The sequence below is a fragment of the Pelobates fuscus genome, chromosome 5, assembly GCF_036172605.1.
Source record: "Pelobates fuscus isolate aPelFus1 chromosome 5, aPelFus1.pri, whole genome shotgun sequence".
Taxonomy (NCBI): Eukaryota; Metazoa; Chordata; class Amphibia; order Anura; family Pelobatidae; genus Pelobates; species Pelobates fuscus.
The window spans coordinates 366,665,176-366,689,398 of record NC_086321.1 but is presented as its reverse complement, the minus strand read 5'-3'; the positions used below and the strand labels follow the sequence as shown (position 1 = coordinate 366,689,398).

Here is a 24,223-nt window from a genome sequence, read left to right as displayed (position 1 = left end):
TACTGTTCATGCATGTCGAACGTGTTTTGTTAGAATTGTTTGTCCTATTCTACCTGTTGTACAGCACTGCAGAATATGTCGGCGCTACATAAATAATTGTAATTGTTATTCTCTGTGTCGGCTAGATTTTCCAAGGATTTTGGCAGTGGTGCTTGCTTCTGAATTGTTTGTATTGTAACTCATAAACCACAGCCGAAGAAGGATTTGTGGCTGCTAAGTCCTCACCAAGTCTAGCTCCAGTCTAACTATGGCTGTTCTAAAGTTGGGAGGCTGATATACACTCACATTCATTTTTAGTGGTTAAATGGGAATTGGTGGTAACTGTGGGGTGCGTTTTTACATTCTTATTTTTGGACTTAATTATCCGACCATTTTCAAAGTGATCACAGTCCAAAATTCAGGGATAATTGTATTGCCTGTAGTTCAATCAAAGTCAGAAATATGACTCCATACCCCAATTACAGGCTGCAGGGCTGGTTTTAGGCTACCTATGTGACAAATCTTTACAGCACCCCTCATTGACCTCCCAGCCCCCTTACCATTGCTGGTCACACTCACTCATCCAGTGCGTCCCAGCATGTAAAACCTTCCATTTTTATTAACTCCAAAACAAAGTAATGAGAAAGCTAGAAACGTAACTCCCACGTATTAGACCTGTGAGTGCAATATAATTAAGGCACATAGACACTCATTCACGGCACTGGCCGCTGTAATAAATGTGTAATATCACATGTAGCCTGCTGGGAATTAAAATCATCTTTGGAAACAAAAAACGAAACCAGTCCTACAGTGCATCATCCCAACATAGTGTGCAAATATAGAGATGGAAAAGAACTTAAACTTCGAAATGATTTCTCCAACATGAAGGAAAACTCTCATAGGACTTCAAAATAAACAAAAAAAAACAGCTCTTTATTTTAAGCACATGTGCATCCTCTCATAGCCAAATTTTCAGTTATTTTACCATGACGTATTAAGGAACGTTTTATAATAGGGCGGAATAGTTGACTGCATGCTGCGGCACAAAATCCCGTTATTTTGTTTATTTTGAAGGTCTGTGAGCATTTGGATATTTTATCAGGATAAATTGTGCACCTATCACCAAAACTGCCCCCAAAAATGCTGCACCCTCGTTGTTGTTATTATTATTATTATTATTATCATTATTTATATAGCGCCAACAAATTCTACAGCGCTGTCATTAAATAGATGTTATGTAATTTCTGAGTGTATTGCATATATATTATATGTGTAAATAGTACAGGTATATTAATAATACACACATTTTAAAATACTGGGAGAGCAGGAGAGACCCTCTATAGGTAGTCCTTCTATTCTCCATGCAAACATAGAAACATAGAATGTGAGGGCAGATAAGAACCATTCGGCCCATCTAGTCTGCCCAATTTTCTAAATACTTTCATTAGTCCCTGGCCTTATCTTATAGTTAGGATAGCCTTATGCCTATCCCACGCATGCTTAAACTCCTTTACTGTGTTAACCTCTACCACTTCAGCTGGAAGGCTATTCCATGCGTTAAAAATATTATTTTAAAACCTTTGTCCATCTAATTTAAGACTATGTCCTCTTGTTCTGGTAGTTCGCCTTCTTTTAAATATAGTCTCCTCTTTTACTGTGTTGATTCCCTTTATGTATTTAAATGTTTTTATCATATCCCCCCCCCCGTCTCGTCTTTCCTCCAAGCTATACATGTTAAGTTCCTTTAACCTTTCCTGGTAAGTTTTATCCTATTTTGATCCCTTTAAAGCAAGCACAGCGATAGATCTGACACTACTAGCCCTGGTTAGGAAGTATAGGTTCAGATATCATGTTTTGAAGTCAGAAAGGAGGTTCATGAGGTTATGCTGGGGAACATCTCGGGTGTGACTTAAGGAGAATGTTCTACCTTTTCCTAATTGTTTTGTGTCCTCCTGCATATACTCATCTTTCCCCTAATCCTGCCCATACCCCTTCTCCCAGCTTGTGTCTCTGTCAACAGCACTCTTGTGTCACTAACCAGACCCCCTTTATCTACCCGAATCTCTCCGTCCATTCATCCCCTTCCACTACGTGTGTCCATCGGCCCATACGCTCTTGTATCTCACCATAACCACTGAGTCACTCTGTTCACATCCCCTTCCTCGACCTCTGTCCTTTTTCCCATTTACCCCTTTCCCACATCACTTTTCAAACCCCTCTTCTGCAATCTGCTTACACTCCTCTTTCCCTCACTTGTGGCTGAGTGGTGAAGGTGTTGGAGTCCTGGGGGCCAGCACGTTCTATCAGGTCTCTGTGAAGGGCAGGGTGATGTACGAAGGAGGCATATATACGACTTCATATCCCTGCGCTCTCTGCCAAGGCCTGTCACAGCATGCTCGCTCCCAGGACCCGGGCTCTTTTGCTGACACTATTGCAATAATATTAAATTATATAAACGCCCCTGCTGACCCTGGCAAAACAGGATCCTTACATGATTAACCCCTTAAGGACACATGACATGTGTGACATGTCATGATTCCCTTTTATTCCAGAAGTTTGGTCCTTAAGGGGTTAAACAGCGCCAGCCCCAGAGAAGAGCAACCTGGCGGGCTGCCTGGAGCCCCTGTTGCCATGGCGTCCTTTTCAACCGCACAGCTTGCACATACCAAAGGTAAGTCCTGACTGGCAGGTCAGCCTGGCGTAAATGCACGCCGAGCTGTCTGTCAATCAAACACGCCAGCCCACTGAGAGCAGGACATGGACCGAGCACTGTTTCACTGTATGAGTCTAATGATGTGCTCACACTACACTTTTTTTTTTAGATTCTTTATTTCTGACATGCAGTGAAAAAAGAAATTGACATGAGTTGGCTACACATCACGCACCACATTAGGTAGCCTACACAAAGGCATTACTGGTAGTCATACAATTAAACCAATGCACAAGAGTCACACTATACTTTTTGGGGACAGTCCCATGGTGTCCGAAAAACTTGACACCAGGGAACAAAGTTGGGAAAATCCTGCTAAAACCAGAAGGTTTAAAGACCTGAGATTATAAATTGCCCAATGTCATGTAATAAAATAGTTCCACTTATTTTTCTTAAAATTCTTCATGCTCTTGTGATTTCCCATAATAAAAGCTAACACAAACTGAGTTTTCGTTAAATGTATTTTATCACAGATGTTCAATATTCATGAATATTTTAATAATGGAAATTAAACCTGAAGATCATTGTTTGCACAGCATCCATTATTAGTTTCATATTCCTTTGTCGCTGTAAACGATAAGTTGCTTTTGTGTGTAGTCAGATCATTTATTTTGAATGCAGAACGTGTTGTTGTTTTTTCCTATTATTAAATATTTTATTCTCATTGTGTATTTAACCATTTGGTAAGCAAAGTAACATCTGGTTTCCATGTTAGACAGTTAAAAATTACCAAAATATTGGATACAGTCACTAACTCGCTAAAATTTACACCTGGCTCAGCATTCGCAGAGCCATCACCACTGTTTGTAATCAATAATTCTCTTACAACAAGAGAATCATTGGCAGATCGCGGCGAGCACTGCGCATGTACCTACAGTCCTAATTCTCCACTATTCTAGATGCACGTGAGGCGGGCCAGCGGTGAAAAGGTAAGTAAAAAAAATGTTTCCTTTCCGTACACACAAAGTACACACAAGGGTAGAGGTTGCAGTAACTAGCTAGCGACAGGGAAATTGATAGTGCTAGGCATACAGATTTATATTCCCAATGCTATAGTGTCCCTTTAATGGCTGCTTTTTATTTATTTTTTTATTCATATAATAACATAAATGCTTGTGTCGCCACGACAGCAGGACAAGCGAAGGAAAAACAGGCGTTACAAGATTGCAACATGGCATGTAGAGCATTTGCACAGATTTTATATTTATGATTTTGTAGTAAGCTAGCTGAGGTACACACATCTAAACTAAGCATTCTATGTAGTTTTGTGATCAGCTGCCAACAAGGAGACAGTAGTTGAGAAGGTTGGAACACCCAAGAGGTAAGAAAGGCTCATTTAACGTTAAATTATTCAAAGGGGAAAAACAAGAGAATAAACGCTAGTACATTTTGGGTCAGGCTGTGGAGAAATCTGACAGGGGGGTTTGCACCCGCCAGTAAAAGTCCCGGTCATGAGTCAGCCAATGCCACTCAGTGGCTCAACAGAGCGTTGGTTCTGCGGAACTAGCATCGGGCACAGGGATCCAGACATTGGCCGGTGCAGCTTTGTGGAGGAACGTTGGGGTGGTCATGCCCTTGGTCTCCATAGCCTCTCCAGGAAGCCAGCCACTCGAGAAGTCGCCATATCGGTCCCCTGTTTGAGCTGTGATGAGTTGCGTCTTGCATTTAGCATTGATTTGGTTGTTTTGCTGTGGTGCGGGCGTCTCCTACGCCAATTGTTTAGTCGCGGGTTCAGAGCTGAGTTTTGGCACCAAGGACGCTGCAGGAATTGGGGATGGGTTTGGCTGGGTTGGGGATGGCTCGGGGGCGGTATCTGGGTTTGGGTGCAGCTGCTGGTGCTCGCTGGCTCTATGTTGCAGTAATGCTTTGAGTAATGCTTTCCTATGGGCGATTTGAATGCGCACGCGGCTCTTGCCGCGCATGCGCATTCGGAGCTGAGAGGCAGATCTGGGGGGAAAGATCTCCCAGCGCCAAGGAAGCCTGGCGCTGGAGAAAGGTAAGGGCTGAAGGGGTTTTAACCCCTTCAGCCCAGTGGGAGGGGGGCCACAATGGTGGGGGGGGGGGGGGGGGGGGGGACCTAAGGAATATATTGTGCCAGGAAAACGAGTTTGTTTTCCTGGCACTACAGTGGTCCTTTAATGACAAACATTCAGATACACATACAGACAAACAGATACCCAAGATATCTTTGTGTGTGCCTGTACAGACCCACATACAGGCACACACAAAGATACATATACATATACACACACACACACATACAGACACTCATAGTGACAGACCCACATACACACTCACTGACAAACACATATACACTCTCACTAACAAACACACTCACTACCAGACAAGCATACACACACTTTCACGGACAGACACACTTTCACGAACAGACGCATACACACTAGCTAACAGACACACACATTTACTGACAGACACACACTCAGTGACAGACACACATACACACTCACTTACAAAACATACACTCTCACTGACAAAGCATGCCATAGGCCTCATCTGTCACGGTGGGCTGTACAAGCTACAGGTACAAAAGTGGTGGCAGCCCTGTGTGCCAGGTGGGTCAGGGAGCAAATACTGCACTCAGGTTGCCATGGTCTAGACAATTGGAGCCGTTAGAGGTGAATTTCGGTAATATAGTGGAGAAGCTCACTGAGAATGCGTCCTTCCACCATGACAGTCAGACCCCGCCCCCCTAATGGCTGCATTTTAACGACAAGCATTGAAGTGATGCAGTACAAATTGTATGAAAGAAGTTGGAACCAGCCTGGAATTTTAAAGATATCCTGAAAATATGTTACTAGGTCCTATTGATAATTGGTTATACTCCCGCCAGCCAGTGTTACTTTTGGCGGCAAATCTCAATTTAGTTTTCGTTATAGTCTTTTGACTAAAAAGCCATTTTAGTTTTAGTTGTATTTTAGTCATCTGAATTGTATTAGTTCTAGTCTAGTTTCAGTCGCCTAAATCTCCAGTAGTTTTTAGTCAACGCAACTAAAAATGGGTTTAGTTAAAGCCTCTATCTTTCTCTTTTGCCCCTTCCTCAGCCCCTCTGTGCCTCTTTGTGTCCTCCCAGCCCCTCTAGGTGTCTCTCTGCCAAACCCTAGGTTTCTCTTTTGCCCCTTCCCCAGCCCCTCTATGTCTTTGTGTCCTCCCAGCGCCTCTACATGTCTCTCTTTCAAGCCCTGGTCTGTCTCTTTTGCCCCTTCCCCAGCCCCTCTGTGTCTCTGTGTCCTCCCAGCCCCTCTAGGTGTCTCTCTGCCAAGCCCTGGTCTGTCTCTTTTGCCCCTTCCCCAGCCCCTCTGTGTCTCTGTGTCCTCCCAGCCCCTCTACGTGTCTCTCTTTCAAGCCCTGGTCTGTCTCTTTTGCTCCTTCCACAGCTCCTCTGTGTCTCTTTGTGTCCTCCCAGCCCCTCTATGTGTCTCTCTCCCAAGCCTTGGTTTGCCCCTTCCCCATCGCCTCTGTGCAGTGTAAGTTTTGGCGGCAAATTTCATAGTCATAGTCTTTTGACTACAAGGCCCTTTTAGATTTAGTCGTGTTTTGTTAATCTGAATTGATTTCGTTTTAGTCACCTAAATCTCAAAAAGTTTAGTCGACAAAAATTTGACAAAAATTGTCAGTCGACAAAATGAATAATGTTTAAATGAACGCAATTAGTGTTCTCCTCCAAAATAAAGGATATCCAGCACGCCGAGCTCCTACCACAAAAAGACAATGTAACTATTTAATGAGTTCAAATAATTGGTTTTACTTGTCTGCAGCAGCCGGTGAGGTACATACAGTTAATCTCCGGTGCTACTTCCTCTGCTCTCCGTAGACATATTTCAGCTTCTTTACACTTTATTTCAACGTTCTTTCGCGCACATTCAGCATCTTAAAAAAAACTCCTCCATTAAACTAGAGAGAAAACATTCTGGGAGACAAGAAAATACAAAGGACGTCCGAGTGGACATAAAATGCTCAGTACTTGCAGCATAAACACAAGAAAAGACAAGAATAGACAGCTTTATCCCTCCGGTATTAATCCAACGGCCGCTGCTTTTTTATGGCCAAAAATGAAAGTTTATGACAGATGTGTGTTTAATCAGGCATAAAATGAGTGTGATCTACGAGGTGGACAGGGATTAATGTAGTTCACTGTCACAGTTTATTTAGTAACTGACACATAATGTGATTCTATAATTTAAAGGGGCAGTGTAAGCACCATAACAACTACATGCTGTTATAGTGCTATTAGGCTGTAAGCGCCATCCTCTGTGCTGGGTCAAACAAGAAATTTGACCAAAATCAGGGGACCCAGAGGCCTCCTCTTGGATATATGGAATTTATGGTCTATCAGTGCCATCCAAATGGGAGCGAAATAGATATTACCAAAGCAGTAGGGTAACATTAGCAAAAGGTGAACAAGAGGCCAGTTCACAGGTGCCTCGAGGACCTGCGATTTTGGAGAAACCACTCAAATGGTTTGACCCAGAACTGGAAGATGGTGCCTGCACCCAATTAACACCATAATGGTATAAAGGGGTTATGATGCTTAGACTGCCCCTTTATGGCAATGGTCTTCGTTGTTGTAATTTTTATTCAAGACAAATATTTTGATAATGTCACAAATGAAAGTCCAATATGGTTGTTTAGTGTGCTCATAAGAACACTGTATTCTAGAGGAGGGTAAAAAAGGACTGTTTCTCATTATCCTGATGGTCTTTTAGTCAAACAAGTCTCTCACCAGTCTCTAACTAGTCCCTGGGGAGGCCACTTGGCCTTTCTGTTTATTGCTTGTTACAGGATGAAAGATGGAAATGGGTTCAAGAATTGACATTTGACTTGACTCTAGAACCTTGACCAGACTCCACAACCATCAATCCGCGTCATCTCCCCCCAGTTGGATATAAGGACATATACCTGGTATGATATTAGTGAAAACTTTCCCTATAAACGGCTACTACAAAGACAGCGATTAAACATGATGCAGAATTCCAAAGGAGAAATATACTGAACCAACTCGGGGGCTGGGGGGGACGGACACATTTTACACCTAACAAATCAATACTTTGAGCCTCTGAATTCAGAAATACTACCTATAACAAGACACAATATTTGCTTTATGTCTCATTTAGTATTATTTTACTTTCATTGAAGACAGATGTAGTGACTTTATGAATTAAATCCTTCCACAAATCTTCTCAATACTCAAATAGCCTTGTGTATTTGTAAGAAGCTTTAAACTAGCGGAGAAATCTCGGAGTCCTAGTAAAACCCCAAACGACTTGGCGTTTCATTGATAGGAGACATCCCGGAACATGTTTTCCATCGAATTGTGTACCATGTGCGTGTTGTCGATGAGATACAACGTTTCCCTTATCTGAAATGAAATGCAACACGTATCAGCAGTTTACTTACTGTCTGCAAGAACAAATCGATAGTCCTGCGATGGAGGAAAGGGGTCTGCTATCTAAACAGCAACCCTTCCTCAAAGGAATATGATTCTGAAGTTTTATATGAAAAAGAACTTCTAGGAAGACAGTGAAACATGATAAATTAAAATGAACGAATCATGACTGAGCAGTCCTCCCCCCATGAGGGTTTGAAAGGTGAGTATTTCCTACCATTGGCGTCCTGGATCTCACCAAGGCTGCTCCACCAATGTTTCTATGATCATCAAAAGCTGGCCGCATTTGATTGAGAACCGACTTTGACTCTCATAGGGAAGCGTGTCTAGCGGCGGTCAGGAAGACAGACACTAGAGGTGTGTTTAAAGAGCAACTGCACTCAGACCATTTCATTGGGGTGCCTTTAGTGGTCCGTTAAAAGATAAACAGTTCATAAAGTGATATTTGTTTATATATTTGCAGCAATACCTCCTCTCTAGCATGCGGCAACTGTAGGAGGGTTCTCCTGCTCACCCCTGTCATTCAGCTGTCTGCATAACCCTCTATGCTGATGAGAGGAGACTTTTTTTTTTTTTAAATAGACTAGGAGCACAATATATAGATGACATTTGTTTGTCTACTTTCACGTAACATAAAGTTTGGTGTAAATGACAGGTACAAATTAATAGTGTTTACCCATTATATATATGTATTACTACAGTTCCCAGAAACCCATGCTGCACAAGTGTGCTTATACATTGTATATATTTGGGTCTTACGGCAGTACCACTAACTAGAAGTGTATGTTCTGAGTGTGTCGCCAAACCCCTTTTTTTCTGTACTTGCATGCATAGACAAAGAGAAGTATAAAAAGTCATTTTTGTTTTAATCCAGTGTTGAATGTGTGGCCTCATTATTTATTCTAATTCTTATTTATTTTTGCTCCCACGTTTCTGCTAAGCCGAGGCTAGCACAACATGTTGTTCCTTTAAATGTTGGTAACTATTTTTTGCTATATTTAAAGAGATGTTCCACTGCCCAAATACAGTAGTACACTGCTCATCGTTAGTAAATAAATCCCCAAAGAAAACATGCATATATCTATTTTTATTTTTTTAATTTAATTTAGGGTGTATCTAAAAACAGCTTGCAAAAGCTGAAGATCTCTTGTCTGCTGTCTTTGCAACCTCTCCCCCACCCCCTTCCCTTTCTAACCCTACCCAGGCTTTCTGTGGCTGTCCAATCGCAAGCCTCCCAATGCAGCTCAATGAGAAGTCTTTGCAAGGCAGGTGCGCTGGGCAATTGCTGCCTCTTCAGTTTAGCTCCACTGAGCTAAACAAACCAGGAAGTAACAGGACTAATTGTCTGATTGACAGCCAGGAGGGTGTATCAAGGTGAATTTATCGAAGTGCCAATTTCTATTGAAACCTGCGATTTTTGTAAAACGAAAAACACACTCATAACATATAAAGCACTGCATGTTTCAGTGTATGGAGTGTTTATCTAATAATGTAGGAATTAATTGAATTACATAGCGCCATAATGCATCTCTAAACCTGTGGAAAGGGGTTATTATTTTCAATATGAAAAACCAGATTCAAATCTGTTAAACGAGCTCCTGCTGTTAATAATAATTAGTAAAATGAACGCGAGTAAATATTAAGTAACAATGTTCCATACAAACTGGCCAGATGTTCAGTTGTTTAAAATTCAGACCTCTTTCCTTTTCAAGCTAAAGACAGCAGCTACTTTATGATGCAAATATATTGCCAGTATATCCACTAATTCCTCAGTTAGATCACGTTAATAGATATCATCACTAATTAGTATCCTGGGATCTGCAATACACGCAGCGGCAGTCGCTTTTGTTATTAATAACAATATTACTCATCCTCGTTAGCAGCACAAATCTGAACCAAACGTTCTTCCATGAAAAACCATATATATATTTTTTAATGTATTTTTTATTTTTTATTTATTTTAAAGAATTTTATCCAAATGCTCACAATACAAAATGAGGTAGCCTGAATCCCTAGAATTTAGGCTAAATAGCAATATGATTGGATTTTTTTTTTGTTTGGTTTGTTTTTTTAAATACAAGGGCTTCTTCACTACTTAAATTACGGGACTTGGAAACCAAAATAACATAATCAGGAAGTTTTAAAAATCTCTAAATGTGGTAGGGTTCCCATCTTAGCTATTTTGGGCTAAATATTGCAAATTCGTACAGTTATTTTCAAAACTGAAGCAATTATATTGAATTTTGAAAAATTTGCCAACTCTGATGTTTTGGACCAAAACGTGAAAAAAATCATGGTTTTCGGTTCATCTGATTTCACTATTTAGTGAATAGTCCTCTTGGGAACCTTCCTTCTCCCCCGGATCTTATGGACTACATCACCGTAATACTGCCAAAGCATCCTGGGATATGTAGTCCACAACATCTGGGGTGCCAAAGGTTGCCTACTGCTGCCTTAGAGCCTCTCGTGTGATTCCATTTTCATGTAAGTGCAGTGGAGCCAAGTACGTTTTATGTTCGCTACACTTGCACACTTTTCCGGTAAACACTTCATTGGTATTTACTTAAAGAAAAAAGGGCACTTTCTATCTGTAAATACACATCCCCAGTTTCCGTGAGTACCAGACTCATTAATATACATGGCAGGGAGCACCAGCTCACAGTACTGTCATCATATGCCAGTAACAGGACAGGCTTTCACTGACCCCTGATTGAACACTAATGAGTTAGTCTTTTATAACGATTAATCAATCGGAGGCCAAGCAAAGTTATTGTTCATTTTCACCCTTTCGGTTTTCTTGTATAATCTGCGTGCAGGTTTAGATATGTTCGGAATTTCTATATAATGTGTCTGTTTTTCTCAATATCCTTTCTGTGACTCCATAGATCTGTCCTTGTATGTCTGTGTGTATAAATCTGTCTGTCTGCTCTCCACCTACCTATATTTATGTATCCTATGCTGGGCAGGTTATTTGATACATCAATACTTTCTGTGGAAACCATTATTTCCTTATATTAACTCTAAATCACCCCCTCTTCCTTTGGGATATTCTCCTGTCTCAATCTGTCTGCAGGAAATGCAACCTTTGTAGTTTGGCTAGATTTATTGACAGATGTGTAGATAAATGAATCCTGTTTGCAATAAAATGTTTTTTGTTAATAATTGTCTCTGTCTGTCTATTGATCTGTATCTATTTGCATTTGTCTGTCTTTATACTTGCACGTGTCTCTATATTTGTCTGTGTATCTACATCTGTCTATCAGTATCTATATTTTATCTGTGCATCTATGCATCCAGTTTTTTTATCTTTATGTGTCCATATATTTATCTTTATCTTTTGATCACTAAACAATATAAATCTTTGTTTGTCTGTCTCTGCATATCTGATGTTTCACTCCTTTATTTCTAACGCTTCCTCGATCTTTTATCGTACCTCTTCCCCTCCAATTTAAATATCCAGTGTAATTTAGATGCACTATCCCCCCCTCCGACTCCCCCTTTACTGCTTCTCCTCAATGAATCCAAGCTTCTTCTCTTCCTGACATTTCAACAGACATGTCCTTCCAATCTTTCTTCCATCATACCTGACAGTCCCTTTTTTATTAAGTGGACAAGCTCATTGGAGCCGTGCACAAATCAATGCACAGACTTTCCATTGGGTGCCGGGGAGACATGGAGGGATGCTGCTGCAGGAGAGCAGGAGCAGGTGTTCGCGTGAATGTGTCGGTCCCATTGACACATTAAAGAACACACAGATTGTCTTCGAGCTGTGGGGATGGACAGGAGACGGAGAGCGACTGTGGCTCTCACCCTCAATTTCCTCTCTCTCCTCTTCTCGATCACTGCCTTCAGCAGCAGCTACTGGTGCGAGGGAATCAGAAAAGTGCCCAAGCCTTTCTGCACGGGCAAAGCCAGGGAAAAACAAGCATATTGCATTCATTTCAACAACTCCGAAGCCAACAGCAGCAGTAACGTGGTGCAATACACTTGGGAAACGGGAGACGACAAATTTATTGAGAGGCATTTTCATGCTGGGATATGGTACTCCTGTGAGGAAAACATAAACGGAGAGGGTAAGGAAAAAAATAAAAATGATTTTTCTCCCCCCGCCTCTCCCCCCCCCCCCAGAGCCAAGTACAGTTTGATTCAAGGAAGAGAGAGTTAATACCAAAATCTAACAGTAACGTAAACAATCAAACAGCAACAGCTGTCACAATCTGTGTTGCTCATTATTATTACTTTACTATTTTATTATTTATATAGCGCCAGTAGATTCCGTAGCGCTGTACAATGATACTCAGCCAGCAAGAAGGCTGACTGAGAGTCTTGTACAACATATATCCTATAGCTAAAGTGTCTAATAGAGAGTTTTGCAGTCCTAGGCTCGTCCTGTGCTATTTTGAGGGATTGAGTGTTGCGTTTGTTTGTAGTGATACCTGTGTCTTATCTCGTGTGCTTGATAATTTGATGCTTGATAACTTTTCATACAAAGTAAAGTGTTTAAATGATCATATAAAATACTAAGATTTTTTTTATTTTTTTTTTGCCAGTTTTCGTATTTTTTAAACCATAGACTCTTTAAACCTTTTATGCTCCAGAGACATTTTATGAAATAAAACAAACCCCAGAGCAGTTTTGGAGATTTGATCAATCATCGCTTGTGATGTCTGTTGCTGTCTCTAATTTGTAATCAGCGCACCCTACATTGTGCTGCGCAGGATAATCTGCTGGCACCATATCTATGTAAAAGATAATGTGTGAGTTGTTACGTTGTGCTTCTTGAGTGCCAAGGGACGGGGCTGTCAGAAAACTATAAGTCAATGGTTTTAAGGCTTGCTGGCACAGAACTGACCCTGGCTGGACCAAGGGCAGATGTTTGAAAGAATGCCAGACTTAATTTCTCATCCTCGTAGCATTTTGTTTGTGCGCATGTGATGTTCAGAGCAGACGCGTGTTAATTGCATCCGAAATGCCCTCTACCTTCTTGGGAGAAGGTGATTCCTTCACTCTCTATCGCTATGCGCAAGCCAGTCATCCATTTTCATGATGTGTTACCATTCCTCCGATAAGGTGAACACCTTACGGGCATAAAAAAAACGTTAATATGGTTTTGGTTCAAGCATTCACGCACAAAACGACTGTGTTTTTCTCTTAGCTCTTTCTCGACCAATCCAAGGAGAAAATGGGTTAATAAATCCTCTTTATGACTTGTTGAAAGGCGGGCAGGTGATGAAAAGTGGGTTTGCTAACAAAGTAGGCTGAACATCAGTAGATGTAATGGACATTGCTGGGTTTAAGAACAATAAGTCTATATTTTACAAAACTTTTTTTTTTAACCTTTTAGAGTTGGGGTCCTCCAACTGTGGCTCTCCAGATGTTGCTGAACTACAACTCCCATGATTCTCTGGCTATCTATGTAATTTGAAGAATCATGGGAGTTGTAGTTCAGCACTTTCTCTCTCTCTTGTGCCAAGGGTTAACTCCGACCTCGGGATAAATTTGATGGAAGGGTGGATGCATTATAATTTGCCTTTCTATTAAGCTAATAAAAAAAAATCAAACAAATCAAATTGCAAACTGTTGCTTGTGAAGTCTGGTTTCACTTAAATCTCCTGTGAACTCTGTTGGATTCCTACAAAAAATATTTTGGCATTATAATTGCTTAAAGCTAGAAGCACACAGAGTGTTCATTATCTTGTCTGGTAGATGTCGTTATAGAATCTCATGAATCCGGGTACTAGATGGTGCTAGATTAGGTTAAACCTAACGTACCTGCTGGTTTATAAAAAACAAAACAAAAAAAAACACAAAGTATTCTTCAGCACAGTTCAGAGGGCAGATTTATCATTTAAAATCACTGGTACAAAATGTGACCGTGGTATTGGTCACAAGAGCTTACAATTTATAGTAATGGATGTGGGATGCTGATGTGATTATTTGCTAAAATAGCCGAGTTAAAGTTAAATGTTCTTCTATCAAGAGGACATGGTCTTAAATTAGAGGGGCAAAGGTTTAAAAATAATATCAGGAAGTATTACTTTACTGAGATGGTAGTGGATGCATGGAATAGCCTTCCAGCTGAAGTGGTAGAGGTTAACACAGTGAAGGAGTTTAAGCATGCCTGGGATAGGCATAAGGCTATCCTAACTATAATATAAGGCCAGGGACTAATAAAAGTATTTAGAAAACTGGGCAGACTAGATGAGCCGAATGGTTCTTATCTGCCGTCACATTCTATGTTTGTCATTTGACTACTTTGGATATATTGAGAACATATGTATTCACTAAACTGACGAGTGAGCTGCATATTTTATTTCGGACTATCTCACACCCAGTGGGTACCACAATCGTTTTTCCAGCCATAAGGAGACAGAGACGAATAATATGTTTACACTTTCAAATGTTATTGAAAGCGCTCAATCAAATGGTAAAGATTAGGATTTTATTTTATTACCTATCCAGATACCGAAAATGGTTTTCAGCCAAAGTCAGTTACAGTGTCCGTATTATTGTTTTTAATTCACTGCAACTTTGTACCTATTGTATGGCATTGTGATCACTGTCATGTGACTTGTACAGAGACGCCAAGGATTCAGACCTTAAGGACCACCGACACATCAGGAATTAGTCATTTAATGACCAAAGGTGACCCTAAAGACCTTATAACAGCATGGAATGTTCTGATAACTCTGGGAGCTCTGTTGAGCAATGCATTTGTTAAGTAGCTGGGGTAATCTATTTCGGAATGGGTTGTTATGATGGCATATACACCATTGATCTTTAAGTGGTTAAGAATAAAGCTGGTCTTATTGCTTGTTGATGGACATACATGTAATTGTCTGCTTGCTTTTTTTTATAATTTATATATTTTGGTATTTGGATACTTCCATTAGACATCACAAGCCTACTATCGGGCTGCTGTAATTATCTTTTAGTTCGTGACCTACTAGCTAGGATATCCCGTTCATTTTCCATTGCAGAAATCAATATATGTTCTTGGGTCACTTAACAGAAAAGCAATGGGATTAAAAGTGCCTGGAGTAAAGGAATCAGCGTGATGTAATAGTCTGCACTAAAACCTGGTTGGCTGGTCCTCCGCGCCTCGTCTCGGAGTCGCAGCAAATTATTAATATCAAAGAACATTGAAAGAAAATATTGATTTTGCTGTGTAATAAAAATAGCGGAACGAAATGAAAAACAATAACAAATGGTCTTAAAAAATATATATATATATATATTTAACTGTTGGGTGAGCAAGTTCTGAAGTTTATCTGGTTTATCATATGGTGTGTATAGACAAAAGAAGAGAGGCGGTGTGATTAGAATGACGGTGCTTTTTGACCTAAGTTTACTGCATGAGGGCCGACCGCTCCTCTTGTATGTTTGGATTCAGGGACTGTGATTTTGTACCACACATAGGCTTATTATTTTTATTATTGGCATTTATATAGCGCCAACAGATTCCGTAGTGCTTTTGCAATATTATTAGAGGGGGATTTAACTATAAATAGGACAATTACAAGAAAACTTACAGGAACGCTAGGTTGAAGAGGACCCTGCTCAAATGAGCTTGCAGGCTTAAAAAATTGGAAGTTGTAGTGCAGCAGTTTGAATAGAGGTGCGGTTTCCATCCCCAGGTTAGGGTGACAGAAGATTTTAGTGCTTATTTCTGTTAGAATGAGTAAATCGTTTGTTTTTTTTTCTTTTTTATTGTTTAGTTTTTTGATTTTTTTTAATTGCCTTGCAGCATTTTGTCTTATGAAATGATTTCAGGCAAACAATACGGGGATTAGCTTCAAGAATCAATTTTGTGTTTATCAAAGTGTCTTGTCTGCCAAATGAAACAGTGCTTAATGTTGGTAGAAGAAACAGATGATCGAATCCAATATTGATCAGTCGTTAATGCAGCTTCAACTGTCTATCATGTTGCATTACCAGAATTAAAATCTGATTTATTAAACCTGTTCCAAAGTCAATTAAAAGCACAGACTGATTAAAGGGATTCTCTTTAACCCCTTTTTCATAGTGAATAGATGAATGCCTTATTCTAGATGTCCTCGCTAGAAAAACGCTAAAAGAACGTTTTTACAATTAAGTTTTACTAACATTAACCCAGCCCTGGGCGAAGCTTCGTGGCCCTGCTAGGTGCATCCCTGTTTGAGGTCATGGGGGCTGTGTGGGGCCCAATCAAAGGCTTCTCCTAGAGAAACCTTTGATTGGAGCATTTTACCAGCTTACTGTGCATGCGCATACTCTGAACCAGCAAGGGGATGGGGAGGGAGAGAGTGAATCAATGAGCCGGAAGGGTGGGATTAAAAAAATACAACTGCGGACTGGATAGGGAGGCAAGCAGGGTTAAATTCAGTGTGGGAGCGAGGGTGGGCGCCATAAGCTTCCCCTTGCAGGCTCTGCATTGGAGAAGCAATAACGTCTGTTGCCATTATGCAGTGCGCGCTGACGACATACGTAATTTATGCATAGAATTGATATTAGGCAGCCGGGAACAGAGTTCTGGGCTGCCTAACTCACACATGCTGGCCTTGCAACTTGTCCCCAGCACACAATTAAGAATAGCTCAAGCACTGAACATCCAAACTCCTACCACAATGACCACTTCCAAAAACAGAAGTGGTGATGGTGGTTAGGGTAACTCTTTAAATGTGTGTTAGGCAGCAACTGCAGCCAATCTAGTTGCATAGTGATCCAGGCTAAAAAATAGGATTCAAATGTATCATGTCTGCTGACATTTGGAGATCACTATTACAAACATGTATCTGCATTTTCTATTAATACTTGGGTATAACCGTCTATTGCTCACCCTAGTTAGAGTCTCGTATGCCCAATATATATTATGGACCCTATGCAGTATTGATCACTAGGAAGTGTCTGGAGGTCTTAGAGGACCACTATAGTGCCAGGAAAACAAACTTGTTTTCCTGGCACTATAGTGTTAATAGGTCCCCCCCACCCTCAGAGTCCCACTCCCGTCGGGCTCTAGGTGTAGGAAGGGGTTAAACACTTACCTTTCTCCAGCGCCGGGCTCCCTCGGCACTGGGGACTCTCCTCCTCCTTCCGACGTCATCGTCTGAATGTGCATGTGCAGCAAGAACCGCGCGCACATTCAATCAGTCCATAGGAAAGCATCTCTCAATACTTTCCTATGGACACTGGCGTCTTCTCACTGTGAAAATCACAGTGAGAAGCGCCTCTAGTGGCTGTCAGTGAGACAGCCACTAGAGGCTGGATTAACCCATATGTAAACATAGCAGTTTCTCTGAAACTGCTATGTTTACAACAGAAAGGGTTAATCCTAGATGGACCTAGCACCCAGACCACTTCATTGAGCTGAAGTGGTCTGGGTGCCTATAGTGGTCCTTTAACCCCTTAAGGACCAAACTTCTGGAATAAAAGGGAGACGTGACATGTCACACACGTCATGTGTCCTTAAGGGGTTAAGGATGATGTGTCTGGAGATACTATGGTACAGAAGTCAGCAATGTGTCTGTAGAGAACTGGTATCAAGCCTCTTTGTGTAATCTTATAGTTCTGCTGCAGTCCATCGTTCATGGGTATTACACTACTTGGGTCAAGTCAGGTGTTTGTCATCGATACACGTGAGTTTATAAAAGCACATACGGTGTACATGTCAGGTGACTTGGGTTCTGACAATTGTGAGTATTGAGTCAAGGGGATTAAGCGTCTTCAATGGGGTAGCTGGATATGTGGGTAAATTAGCCACATCTGTGTCTTATGATTTAGAAACCTGAGAGGTTTGTCAATCGGTACCCTGTATGCCGCATCGGAGGTGTCCATCCCATCGGCGTCACGGCAATGTAGCTGCCATGAATTGGAAATAGGAGTAGAGGGTCTGCTATTTGGAGAAAAGGTTTCGACCGAAGGTGAGAGTGGGAGGTACAGAAGTTCAAGAGAAGTTAGCTAGGATGAGAATAGAGGTGAGATTGAAAGCGAAGGGAAAAATGAGAGTGAAGCCCATAGTTTGTGAGGTGGTGCTGTATTCTATATCCTAATTCTCTGGATTACCAGTATATGGTAGTATTTGCAGAAATCTGATAATGCAAGACCGCCCAATGCTCTCGGGAGACAGAGTTTAACATTTTACTTATTTTATGAAAGTAAAACATATTTACTTAAGGTGTTCTTGGGATTTTCAAGAAAGGTATTTGAACCTTTCACGTTTCCAAGATACTTTTCACCTCATCTAGAATAGAAGTTCTTAGCTCTTGAGTGGAGAACGTAAACGTAGGTCCCCAGTAGTTGTCAGAGACACAGCATGTGAATCAGGCCCATATTAAAGTGGCACTGCCTGTCCATGGGCAATACAGACCCCTTTGATACTTTGAAGAAAATAGTGAATGTGTTTGGTAAAATCTATATTGTTACATTACAACTGAAGACTGGGGCAAAAAAAACAACTTGAAGAAAAAAAGAAAATAGTAATCTGTTTTTTAGGTCTATATGTTCCCAGCCATTACAATGACCTCTGTCCACCACGTATTTCGAAAAATGCAAGGTTAATATATTTTATTCACCTTGTTTATAGTCACACCATCACTGCAGTGCAGCCACCCACTCCGCCTCCTTCTTCACCAGCAAGCATACGGACATCTTCTATATTTTCCGTCCAAATCAATGCTTCTCATAGAGAAGTATTGTAGACAAGAAGCACTTGGTTATAGCAGCTGAAGCACCCTCTAGTGGCTGTCTACAAAACTGCAATATTTTACATTACAGAAATAATACTATAGGGCTACTGCACCCACATCACTTTATTGAGAACAAGTGATCTGGGCATCTGGGCACCTATAGTGGTCCTTTAAGAAGTACAAGATTCCTTCATATTTTTTGCAAATATAATACTGAATAAACATTATCAGTTTTTGTAATTAAAAAAATTACTGTAATTTTGTCTACCACAATCAATAGGAACATTGTAACACTCTCTATTGTAACAATTTGGAGATAAATCAATGGTGGCCAACTGTAGGAAAAGTGAGAGAACCCAATGTGCTCTTAGAATCTTTTCAGATAGGGAGCTAAGGTCACATGCTGTGTACTGCGTCAAACTGATTGACTTTGAAGTACACTTCATTAAAAAGAAATAATGTACATGAATTCGTGGGATACTTGTTTTTGAAGGACCTTAATAAGTAGCAAAATAATTAGCTGAATGCTGGAATGGGTACAGGCTGGACAACCCAAATCGCTATAGCACTAAATAAAATAATAATAATAATAGCAGATTCCTTATTAATTCCACAAACCACAAGTGAAAGTTTGGAGGTTCTTAATGGGTGTAAAGGGTATTTTTTTAAATACAGAGAGAAAGATAAAGCACAAGGGGGGGCACTGGCTGTTTAAGGAGGAACTTTCAGTTCTTCGACAGTTCCTCAATTCTTCACCCAATTAATTGCTAATGAAGGTGAATAGTGAAGCCGAGGTAAGTAGATATACACACCTCCACAACACTTTCATAGCAATGGCGACATCAGAAATGGTCACCTTCACTTGGACATCTGCTGAGAAATTCTCTACGAGTATTCTACTTCCAAATTGCCAAACTCGCACAGACCTCTAAGAGACCACGGAGGGGGAGAGGGAGAGGGGGTAAAATGCATTTACACTGTGTACTCTGGCTCACCCAGGAAAGCCAGACACGCAATGTAAGCTAAATATCAAGAACCACAGATTTATTTAAAAAATGCTCTTGGCCTATCATTTCTCTCCAGGATTGACTAATTCGCATTTGTCAAACTCTCCAAATACGTGGTTTCTTAAAGTATGCAATATTATTCTTAGACTTATTCTTAGACTTAACACTTAGTGTACGGTGAAAAAAGTTGTGTAGGCGAATCAGAAAAAAAAATGACCAAAAAAAAAAATTATAGTTATAATAAGGGCAGCCGAATTTCATTGACGCCTGAATATCGTCCGTGCAAATGATTTTGGAAAACGTATTTGGACAAACCAAACGGGAGTGAAAATTGAGCCCATCACTCTACTGCAAAATATATACAAAACATTTATATGTGTGTATGTGTATGTGTGTGTGTGTGTGTGTGTTTATATACACTGATCAGCTGCAACATTAAAACCACTGACAGGTGACATGAATAACACTTATCATTATGTTACAATGGTACCTGTCAAGTGGTGAGATATATTAGGCAGCAAGTGAACAGTCAGTTCTTGAATTTCATGTGTTGGAAGCAGGAAAAATGGGCAAGGGAAACGAAATACATGAGTGACTTTGACAAGGGTCACATACTGATGACTGAAAAGTTACTGAAAACCTGCTGCCTATGGGGCTACTTAGCCACAGACCAGTCGGAAGAACCCATGTGTGCACTGTTGAAAGTGTCTTCAATGGGGACATGAGCGTAAGAACTGGTCCGTGGAACAATAGGAGAAGGTTGCCTGGTCTGATGAATCATGTTTTCCTTTAGATCAGGTGGATGGCCGGGTGTGTGTGTGTGTCGTTTACCTGGGGAAGTGATGGCAGCAGAATTAACAAGGGGAAGAAGGCAGACTAGCGGAAGCAGTGTTATGTTCTGGGCAATGTTTTGCTGCGGAACCTTGGGTCCTGGCAATCATGTGGATGTTACCTTGACATATACCACCTACCTAGAGATTGAAAATCACGTACACCCTTTATGGCAATGGTGTTCCCTGATGGCATTGGTCTCTTTCATCAGGATAATGCACCATGCCACACTGGAAACATTTTTTCAGGAATGGTTTGAGGAACATGACAAAGAGTTCCATTTGTTGCCTTGGCTTCCAAATTCCACAGATCTTAATTGAATTCAGCATCTGTGAAATGTGCTGGAACAACAAATCCAATCCATGGAGGCACCATGGATCACAATTTGCAGGACTTAAAAGATCTGCTGCTAATGTCTTGGTGCCAGATATGACAGGACACATTCAGAGGTCTTGTGGAATATTTTTTTTTATTATATATATATTTATTTTATTTTTTTTATTTATTTTTTTTTTATTTATTTTTTTAGATTACAGGCTCATTTTTGTGACCTTTTATTGAAGCTAATTCCGGTCGGAATTGGGGCAACTAGTATTCCAATATTACAAATTTGGGCCACATTCAACCAATATTTGAGATTTTAAAGATTTAGGTACTCTTGAGCTTTAAGTTGCATATTTTAAGCATTTGCCTGGCTGATCCTTGGATTATTTCTTTATTATTTATTTATTTGAATTCTTTATATATTTGATTAAGTGACCATAAATCTTTTTTTTTTTCATTTTTTTTTTTTTTGTGCCACGGATGAAAAAAACAACAAATCACGGAGCACTCAAACCTACTCAACCATTGTCTGATGTCTGTGACATTTTCTCATGATATGTACATTAGGTGCTTAGAACGTATGGAATTCGGTCGACCCGCCAAAAAATAATAAGCCACATAAAGTCGTATAACTGCAATGACGATAGTCTATCCTTGATTTTGCACAAAATCCGGAAGTCATCACAGATCAGCATCAGTTTGGCAATGTGCATCAGACAGGTGGCTAATAGTACTGCCAACCCCCAACAGTAATGTATAAATGTAAAAACAGCAAACTGTTCATTAATGATACTTTATTACATTGCAAATTCCGTGTCAGAATTCACAATGGCAATTTCACAGACCTGGATTCATTTTTCAACTTGCTTATATTGGTTTTACGTTTTTAATTATAATTTTTATTTTTCCACGATTGGTAGTTCAGTTCATATATATATATATATATATATATATATATTATGTTTATCTTCTTCAGCACAAGCTGTCCATTATAAATAAAATATTAGACCTATTTAGACATGCTTGTCCCTTGGTAGCCCTCTTTGGACTTGCAAGTTGGCTAGCTTAGGTTACACTGCTGCCAGTTGGCATATCTGTCTACTATGTGATTTGTACATGCAGTGCTTACCGGAGGCAAGCTTAAAGGGACTCTGCGCACCAAAATAACTTTGATTAATAAAGTTGTTTTGGTGTTTAGGGCATGCCTCTGCAGCCTCTCGGCCTAATTCTCTGCCTTTTAGAAATTAAATCTTCTCCTGCCTGTTACTCTCATAGCCTCCCTGCACACTTATTGAAAAAGCTTTCCTTATTGCACAGTGTGCTTAATTTCAAATATTTTTATTGCCTGCGCTGTTAATATCTTGCTAAAGGCTAAACCCTTCTCTGCGTGATTAAAGTTCAATTAACTGAACAATAAGTGCTAACGTAAAGACAATCACTGTAAAAATTAAACCATTTTTCTCATGCAGGCTGTGTGAGTCACGGCCAGGGGAGGTGTGGCTAGAGCTGCATAAAAGCGATTTAACTCCTAAATGGCAGAGAGCACAGAGCATTGAGACTGCAGGGGAATGATCTATACACTAAAGTGGTTTTGGTGCTTAGCCTGTCCCCTTAATGGATCAGGGGCCCCAAACCAATCCTTCAGCATGTTTGTGTAAGATTATAAATGTGTTATTTACCAAAGGAGCTTGACATGCAGGGCCAAAGTTAACTAACCCCACATTTTAATGTGTTAATAATGATAATATAGGTCTACTAAATAAATTAATTTTAAAAATATTGAAATAAATGCCCTTCAGTTGGCAGTCATCAGCAAATTTATTTATGCACAGCTTCTGCTAGCAAGCTACTCCATTCAACGTTTTTTTTTTCTGTGGCATATAGTATATGGGTCGAGTTTGGTTTTTTTAATTGCAGTGATATTTGCAATGCTCTGCATTTATTGCCACAGAAGGAAGGCATAGGTGATTGGAGTGTGAACAGCACTGAAGGTGACCTATTGATCTCTAACCAATCAGATAGCTGTCGGACCGTGTTTGAATCACTAGAATTCCATACGAGAGTATATAGCAGATTAATGTATATGTTAAAAAAAAATCAAAGCGATTCTCGTCTCCAATCCTCATATGAGGAAGTCATCGGACAATTCCATCTTCGTCCTGCGTTCCAAACACCTGGCTAACCGGTGAGGAGGTATTAAGGAAGCCTTTATAGCCGTACCACCAGTTAACAAGGTAGATCTTGTTAATTAAACTATTCTGTGCTATGTGTGGCGTCCGCATCTGTTAAGTTTCACAGCATCTTATCACAGTCACAGTTCGTTACGGCAAAAGACAAATCACGTTGTGTCAGATGTCTAATCAAATAAAGGTGAAACGAAAAATTCCGTTGTATTAAATGCCAGGTTCCATCACATCAGACGGCAAATCACTTTGTCATCTTTTATCCGTTTAGTAATGTCATCAACATAAATTATCATAATTACCAAAACTGTAATAAACTTCTGGATGATGTTTACCAAAAGACTGTCATATTAACCATTTCAGGGCCCTGCACTGATTTAATAAGCAGTTGGAGGTATTTTATCTTTGTGTTCTAAAATAAAGATACACTAAATACAAATAAAGACTATTCAACATTTAAAAAAAATTGTATTGCTCAGGTGCTACATCTAGAGCTAAGAGATAGCTCCATACACTGTGTGTTTCCATCTGGTTTTAATTTGGAAATTTGACATACTGCACCATGTATTTCTCCTCTCTTTTCCCACTACATGTCAATTGGAATCTGAGGACCCCTCCAGGGCGCTTCTCCCAATTTTTCATCTGCTATATTAAATAGTAATCAAAAAATGTAATAGCTTCAGAACAAAAATGATTTGTTACCAGTATCCACACTGCCATCTAAGGCATTCATAGCTTCTTTACTGCCCCTGCAACGTATAAATTGTACTTGGAATGTAAGCTCTTTGGGACAGCACCGTGCTTTCATGAAACTTTTATAAAAGTATATAAAATCTGATGACTTTTTGTTCCCATTTGTGGCACAGATTGTTTATCCTCGAGAAAATAAGTGTAGATCATTTGTAGCCAATAAGGAGTTCTACAGATGTTAACATACCCCAACACCCATCAGGTCCAGTCAATATCGGGATGATTACCCGTTTGCGAAGGAGAGCTTGGTCAATAACTGTTGTATTCTATAGTCCCCATACTGCCTCTATCCTAAACCTATAGACTAGAGCATCTATAAATATATAGTAGTATTAGTATATGATGGGAAGCCACCGAGAAAGTGGCAGCCA

At 40.2% G+C, this 24,223-nt stretch overlaps 1 protein-coding gene across 1 annotated transcript in view; it reads left to right on the top strand.

The window, feature by feature from the left end:
* The first annotated feature begins 11,642 nt into the window (after positions 1–11,642).
* The window catches only part of GSG1L2 (GSG1 like 2), an 81,140-nt gene continuing 68,559 nt past the window's right edge, over positions 11,643–24,223 (top strand). The window contains exon 1 of the mRNA XM_063456087.1: positions 11,643–12,166. Within this exon, the coding sequence (XP_063312157.1) occupies positions 11,869–12,166 (298 nt within the window). The 5' untranslated portion in view covers positions 11,643–11,868. The remainder of the gene's footprint in view (positions 12,167–24,223) is intronic.